The sequence below is a fragment of the Drosophila simulans genome, chromosome 2L (genome assembly GCF_016746395.2).
Source record: "Drosophila simulans strain w501 chromosome 2L, Prin_Dsim_3.1, whole genome shotgun sequence".
NCBI lineage: Eukaryota > Metazoa > Arthropoda > Insecta > Diptera > Drosophilidae > Drosophila > Drosophila simulans.
Genome location: NC_052520.2, coordinates 8675071 through 8683373, shown reverse-complemented (window position 1 = coordinate 8683373; position 8303 = coordinate 8675071). Strand labels below are relative to the sequence as shown.

The 8303-nt window shown below is 40.1% G+C and overlaps 1 protein-coding gene across 1 annotated transcript; it reads right to left on the bottom strand.

The window, feature by feature from the left end:
* Positions 1-1806: 1806 nt before the first annotated feature.
* On the bottom strand, positions 1807-8278 carry LOC27207612. Its single transcript, XM_016183292.3, has 2 exons — positions 8079-8278; positions 1807-3942 (listed from the first exon to the last, which is right to left on the bottom strand). The coding sequence occupies exons 1-2, from the start codon at positions 8108-8110 to the stop codon at positions 3612-3614; spliced, it is 363 nt and encodes a 120-aa protein (XP_016024228.1). The 5' UTR covers positions 8111-8278; the 3' UTR covers positions 1807-3611.
* Between the last annotated feature and the right edge of the window lie 25 nt (positions 8279-8303).

Below are 8303 nucleotides of genomic sequence, written 5' to 3'. Positions count from 1 at the left end.
TTATTGTTGGCATATACCCCCATTGAATACGAATTTCCAACCAACATCATTAGTCTGTGGCAAACAAATGGACTCCTTGGTAGGGGTGTCTTGTATTTATGAAACTAGGGTCACTGAGGTAATGTGTCATTTGCCTTCTTAAATCTAGCTGCAAGCTAATAATTATACAATTGCTCAAAAATATTTAAGACCGCTGCATTTCGAGGGCAAATGCGGGCAAAATAAAGGAAAATATCGTTTCATTCCTACCCAAAACTTATGCATAAATCTGATCTAATTAAATCCATTGAATCTATCACTGAACTTGACCTCCATTCGAGTATGCGGGTCTTTCACCTATTCAATTGCATGTAAAAACATTTAATATATTTTGCCTTTTCATTTCACATCCTTTTTGTTCATAAGTTGAATTCCTTGAGGGGCGACCCACAGGAAAGGCAATTTTTATTGGATTTTATTTTTATTGTCCTACATAAATGTATTTATTTATGACATTTCTTGCTGTTTTTTTTTCTCTTGTGGGCACATTGATATTTGACAGTTATTGCGGGTTCCGGAAACGCCCAGTTTTCTGGTTGTTTTTTATGGAATGCAATTTTTTGGGTTGTTATTTGTTTTTTCAATTTGTCCGTAAGTGTGGGCCAAAAGGTTAGGGAATTAACATAAAGTAGAGGATAGTATGAAAACTTGTCATAATAAAGTATTAAATCTATTCCCACACGAGGCTTATATTTAAGAGAGACAAATTAAATAAAAACAGAGGAAAGTGAACTCACTTAATCTCAAGAATATTAATTAGATATTAGCTTTGTGTTTAATTCTTTAAAAAAACTATAAAATATAGCACGATACTTTAAGATTTTATAATATTTAAATCAAAGAGTAGTAGTTATGTGCTGGCCAATGAATACTTACTTTTGCAGGACTTCAGGTTGATGAAGCTCGCCGACTGCTCCACGGGTCAAGGATATTAAATCGTGTACAACACCCTCGTAAACAGCACTCTCCACCACTCGCCGAGCTCCTCCTGCCCGAAAGCCAAGTAGTCGTAAAAAATCAGGGAGCGCACGTGTCCATTTTTTTCGTCCTTTTCATGATTCTCGGCCGCTTGCATGTCCAGGACGGAGATGCGTGAATAATTTTGTTGCAGGACCTTTGGTCACGCTGTGAATCAATCTTGCGGGCACAGGAAGTAAACAACAGCTCCCTCCCGAATCAGTGAACATGGACATTAATGAATGCAATTTTCGACTATTTTACGAGCCAGTTGGCCGGACATTTTAAGATTGAATATTCTTAAAGCCTCCCCGCAGTCGCAACAAAATGGAGCAGCTCCATTTGTCTGGGGTTGTTTTTTTTTTTGGGGGGCGAAGGGCAAACTATTAGCGTTTAGTGCGCATGTTTAAGGACGAAATCCCCGCCAACAGGGAGCAGAGCAAACAGCAACACTTCAAAGTGGTTGCAACCCTGAGTAACTTTTTCTCCCTTCCGTATTTTTTTCTCTGCCGCTGCTCCAGCCGCGCGTCCTTTTTTGCGCCATTTGTATTGGCATTTGGCAGCGCGTGCTCCAATAAGAACAAAAGGATTCCCTCACACCCGCCCACGCCCATCTCCGCCCTGCGTCCGCCAATTTTGTTTGTTTGGTTTCTCGTTCCTTTTATTTTTTGGGCACTTCCGAGTCGGGAGGCCAGGACCCGCAGACATGGCCAAAGGTTATTGGGATGGCAGTGCGAAGTGGCTTCCTGAAGGGGATCCCCCATTAATCACCCAACGCCTCTTTAAACATCCCATTTTCAAGGTTTCAATTTATTAACTATGACTGTTTCATTTTTATACATTTATTTTATGACATAAGTGAGGAAAATTTCTTTTGATGATGAACTGATTTTTGAACAGAATTTAAAAACAAGATAGGGTTTTAATGGTCCAAGTTCATATTGTTTATTTCTTAAATATAGTTTACTTTGATTCTACCCGCGAATTAAATGTTCTTCAATATTCTTTAGAAGCTTAAAAAACCCAATTAATTAAATCCTCTTCAAGGACTTGGTCAATTCATATCTATATTTTTGACAGCCCACCGTTCTAGGCACACCCAAACCAGCGGTGCGCATATCAATCCCTCGCAATTTGCATAACCCACAAGGATACACCCACAAGTAACACCCAGTGCCGCCGCAGCTGGCAGAAGATGCGAAACCACAGCAACAACTTATCGCCATCCTCATCAGGTTCATGAATGAATCTGTCATATTATTTCGGCAATGATGCTGACAACAACAACGGCTGTATCCTCGTTTATAGCCTCGAAAAATCCCCCTGTGTGCAATATTTATCATGTCACATAATATTTTTCTGGCATTTGCACGTCACCCCCGCCCCGCACTCTCCTAACATCTAGTGCCATGCCGAACTCCCCCAAAATTCTGGCTTAAGCAGCTGATACGCACACACACACACACACGCAAATAGGAAGGTCCTGGCATCACAACCCCTTCGCTAGCCAAACGATGTGGGCGGCGGCGGGTCGGAGTTTTGGGTGGGTGGGGCAGCGGTTGCCTGCCAGCCATCAATTGCAGCCATCAACCACCGACGACAGGGCGTCTGACTGCCTGATATCAGTGGAAAACTCCAAGAGAACAATGCACCGAAAATAATGAGTATTTTTATATGTAACAATTTTATAATAAAGGATAAAAATATAAGAAATTCATACATATGTCTATCTCACAAAATTGGGATTATAATATTTTTAAATAATTTGTTTAAATATAATACCTATCATTTTCATTAAACTTTTCAGAACCAAGTGAACACAAAACTATGCTCAACTATTAAATGGTTTTATTTCCAGTGTAGCCGAAGCCGAATCGAGAACTCATGCCACTCCTTGCTGCTCATTGAATTTTCTGCTGATTTCATTTCGACTTCTTTTGCTCCGCTGGGAACGAACTTAAAGTGAGTGGGTGGGTGGGCAGCCGGAAGGAGTGGGTGGGTTTGGGGTGGCTGATTGTTGTTGTGCCAGCTTCTGTTTTGCCTGTAAATATTTTTGGCAATTGTCGCTTCCCCCTTTGCCCCGATTTCCCCAGAGGGCAAATTAATGATGTCTTTCCTCTTGGTCCCAAAATGGAAATTACTTATGAATTGCTCTTGGCCTGCTTGTTCGTGTTGTTTTTGTTTTCTCACACTATTTAGGCATATTTATTAACCCAATCAGAAATGCAAAGGGATGTGGCTGTTAAGTTATCATTAATATTATTTAAATAGGCACTCATTTCGCAGCTTTTTTAAGGATTTGCCCAATTTGACTAATATACTTATAAAATAGCTCAAAAGGTGAACTTCTTTATAATAATACCTAACTTTAAAACAAAGTTTAAAGAATATTCTACAAAGTGATGTCTATATGATGCAGTTTGAAGAGGGTAAACTTAGCATAGTAAAATTATAAAATATATGAATGTGAATATCCTACTTAATCTCCGCTCTAGACAAGGGAATTAATTCTCGCAGTTAAGTTTGGCTTGGGCTTCGTAAACTACGGTTAACTTCCAGGATCTTATCCATGGCTAACTCTGAATACACCGGTTTGTCGTCCAAGTGTCCGCCACTCAGCAGTTGCCCTCAGAATTTTCATCCATCAACACCTGAGCAGAAAGGCAGACCCCGCAGCCCAACAACCAGTTGGCCAAATCCAAGGAGGAATGGCGCCGAGTGCCGAGTACCGAGGACGTCGGACCGCACTTGAGGCGCTCCAGAGAAGCGGAACGAGCGGAAGAAGGAGCGGCAGCTGGCCAAGTACCGCGCCAACCGCCATCATCGACATCAGCGGCGTCGTCCTTCCTCGCAACACTCTCAATTAAAATGTCCTCGCTTGGTAAGCGTGAGCGTTCAAGGGGCCATGAAAACTCCTTATTACACGGTGTCAGCGGACCAGCCACACTGCAAATGTTTAAATGAATAAATTTTAAATAAATCCAACAGCTTTTAAAGGAAAAAACAAAATAAGTAAGGTGCCACATTTTGCTTTAAAACTAACATAATATTTTAACAATATTTACATATGTGGTATTTAACAGCACTTGGAATACATTATGTGTTACTATTGCTTAGGATCGCAATTGAAAAGACTCTGAGAAGGATTTTAATTTCTTAAAATTTATTTTTTATGAATATTTTTCTTTTTTTTGTAGTGCATGGACCACCCTTAACCCGCTCCACAGCCGCAAAACCGCTGGTAACCCGAAGCCGCGAGGGTTCTTGGCACCTACGTGTTAATAACGCGAAATGCAGTGAAATTTTTGTATTTTCAAGCACGCACTCGAGTGTGCCACGCCTCGCAGTCCTTGCCACCCCCTCACCGCCCAACGCCCACCCGCCCAGTCGACTTGAAACAGAAACCCTCCACGGGGCAAAAGTAGAAAATAAAAATTGCTGCAAACCAGAAATCATTGAGTGAGTTGGCAACACTCGGTGTCCCAAAAGGAGATTCCTTGGTGGAAATGAGGGGGTAGTTTCTTTTTTTTTGGGCGTAGGGGATGGCGACGAAAAAAACACTTTAAAGAAAGCAAAAATTGTGTTTTAATTTTCAGTTTCTTTTTTCTGAAATCCGAAACACTTCAAATATTTGGCGAGCAGAAAGCCAAGCCGAAATGCTGGGACAAGTTGACGCCAAGCGCGGCGAATGCCACAAAATGGACATGGGAAATTTTAAACCCACTTGCCAGCTGCCTAAAGGGCAGCACTTAAATGGACCCCCCAACTTTGTCCTCAGTCCATGTTTACTTTTGCAATATTGACACGAAAATATTTACACAAAAATACAAATCGCGACCATGCCTGCTATCACGAAAAAAAAAAGTTGAAACTCTCTGGAGATTTCCAATGCCCTTTATTTGAGTTCAAACTAATATACAAATTCAAGTAGATTACTTTTTAAAATGGTTAGCAGTGTTGGGATCCATCATTTTTTTAAAAGTTATCTTGATGATATTATTTAATGTATGTATTTTCCTGAATTCTAAAAAGTGCTTCTATCTTCGGTGCGACCCAGTTGGGCAACCATTCTTGTGTATTTTTGTGTCTTGTGTTGTGTCTGCTTGTCGTCTACAATTTCCACATGTGGCTTTTCCTTGAAAGGCTTTTCGCCCGGGAAAACTTTTCGCTGCAGCTGGAGGGCACCAATAAACGTCAGACGCGTGTCAGGGCGCGTCCTTTGTACACTGACACCTCCACGGCTGATTTGATCCAAAGTTTGGAGAACTTCCAAAGCGACGGGGCTCCAGGTGAACAGGTGAACAGGATGTACTTGGCCACTGTGTGGCTGTCGCCTTCGATTGGACAAATCGGTTAAGTTAACCGTGGGAAATGCTGCGGTTCAGGTGGCCAGGAGTAAAGGAGTCACAATTGGTAACAAAGAAATGGGAAGATATTACCATCAAAACTCCATTTATGCAATTAAGCAAGTTAATACAATAATTTTAAAAGATACAATCTCTTTGCATGCGAAATCTAGTAATTATATTGATTATTCAACCATGTCACCGCCACACTTTGCAGATTAAGGCGTTTCCAACTGTTTGTAGCTACACTACATAAATACATTTTAATCAGCACACACACGCGTGCAGAATTAAGAAAAAAACTAAATCTTTTTGGCTAATACAATTAAACTGATAACTTAACTAAATCAAACAAGTCGCTCGACCAAAAACACCCACTGAAAAGTGTCGACCCTTTTTTTTCTGCTGCCTTGTGGTTGTGGTGCGACTTAATTCCAAGTCCCCTGTTTTTCTCGAACTCGGCGGAGAGCTGTGAATCTAGAACTGAAAACTTATGTCAGTGGCACGCGTCTGCGGCACGTGACCCCGACATGAAAATCACTCTCAAGATCGCTGAGGATGGCAAATGGATAGGGCTGATGGTGACGAAGGAACTGGGTGCTGGGTCCCTGGAACTGGGCACTGAGTTCTGGGTGGTATTGTCCAAGTGATGGAGGTGATGAATGCCTGTGTGCAGATGCTTTTAAATTTAAATCGAATCAAATTGATTTGCGCACAGTTCCAGTTTCACTTTTTTACCCACGACCGCCTTACACTCGAAGAAGTCTTTAATAAATGGTATTAATCTAGGAAATTGACAGGCACAATATATTCTGATATAAGAAGCATAATTTCTTCGAGTGTAGTATCAATTGGTATCGCCCTTTTTTTGGAAAAGAAGAGTGCACCGTGCTCTGACCACGTCCCAGCCCCATTGTTTAGCCATTTGACAAGTGTTTTGACAATATTTATTTGAGTTGCTACAAGCCACGGCAACGGCCACGCCCCCAGTCCCGCCCCCAGCGGCATGCCACCCCCCGCCCCCCTTTTTCGCACACTAGAGCCACTGCCGCTGGGTAATTTGATTTCCTCGACGCTGCCATCATCTGCATCCTTGACGTCGGACACGTTTCTGCCTAATGGAGTTGCTCGAGTGGCGTGAATTTCAATTAAATTAAATCAAAATGTTGCATTTTTTATTAAGGCCATTAGCGGCACACACGGAACACCCGTCCACCCCGAGGACCCCCCGCTGTCCCCTAGTTGGTTAAATTAAGTTAAGATACCACCTCGTCAGTGCGCAAAGAACTTGTATCTTAATGTGCATAATGAAGTGCCAGACTTGACTTGCCATCCAGGAACACTTATATTGGATGTGCCAATATAAATCCGGTGGCTGCACGGCTCCTACTGCTGCGAGGGAAAGCTATCGGAAAAACCCCAATTTCGAGGAAAATTGAGCCATTCATTAACTGAGTTTACAGAATCCAGTAAAAAGCTATTTTTGCTAGCAAAAGTAATTTTAAAGGATTTTCTATTGATCAACCAGCAATTATTTATAAGTTGCGGATTCATAATTTATATATGCAATAAACTTTTTATTTAAATTTCCAATGAATACATATCTATTTATAAGTAAACGTTAAGGAAAATGCTGCTGTTTTTCCGACTGCTTCTGCAATAAGCGAAATATCAGTGCACAAGAAGAGTTGGTAGGCGAAGAAAAGTGGGAGTGGAGTTTCCTATTGTTGCACATGCATTAAGAGTAATGCTGCAGTGCTCGGAAAACGCTGGAAAGAGGGTGAAAATGCTACTTTGAGTGGCAATAAACAATGCATAATGAGTTGAGAGTCGCGTTATTATTGTTGCAGCCCGTGGCTGAGACTGTGCATTACTCAAACAGGTAATTTAAATTAAGCCAAAACAATACGCCAAGGTGGCATTTAAAGCAGGTGCAAAACGCATTTCGCCATTAGGAAATTGCCAATTAAAAAGCAAACACTTCTGGGTCCATCCATTACTGCAACACTTGCAGGCAAATCGTTTAATTGTGTTTTAAAAATATACGGAAATCAGCAGAGGCGGCAAATATTACAATTTAACATGCAATTTCACAAATATGAGTAGACACAAACACTTAATTCTAGATACCACTTGGAAAAGGAGGCGGATACCTTTCCAAATCAAAATTATACTCGTTTAACAAATAAGAATTATTCAAAAAGACATTTTTCATTTAAAAAAGGAACATTAAGATTTTATTAATTCTTCTATTATCTTAAAAATTAAATTTCTAATTTTCACATTCCGTATTTTGTTATACAACATTTAATTTATAATAATACAGATATAGAAATGGTGTCAGGGTTTTAAAATAATATTCAAGTAATGGCAAAAGGTAGATCGTAGCATATATAACATAGTTTTAATTATGTTTTCTTTCTTTTGTAAAAAGTGGTAGTGATACTGTTGCCTAACATAATTTTACAATGTTATTGAAATGTTAATGTTAACACAAATACAGTGTAAGAATGCTCTTCATGCTAATTTCTACATGTACCCAAGACAACAACCATCGATTACAATCGAGTACAAGTCCTTATAGTTGTGGTGGCAACGCTAATAATCCTCATCTATTTAGATGGCAAGGCTAGTTATCTGTACAAATTAGGATGGCAGTGTCGCACATAATTATATTTGAACTGTTATACGCCAATGTATTTTTTTCTCGACAAGTGAAATTTTATAATATTTTACCCAAATGTATTCGGAATTAGCATATATATCATCACTGCTATATCATCACTGCTGCAGAGACAGATCCTCTGCTTTTAGCTAGAATCACAATCACAATCGCGTGGTTATTATAGTTTTTTGAAACATATCAATGTAAATTTATATTCATTTAATAATTTTCACAGTTGTTAGGCGCTGTTAACCGGCTTACATTCCAGTTAACATTCTGTACAAACATTAGTGTTA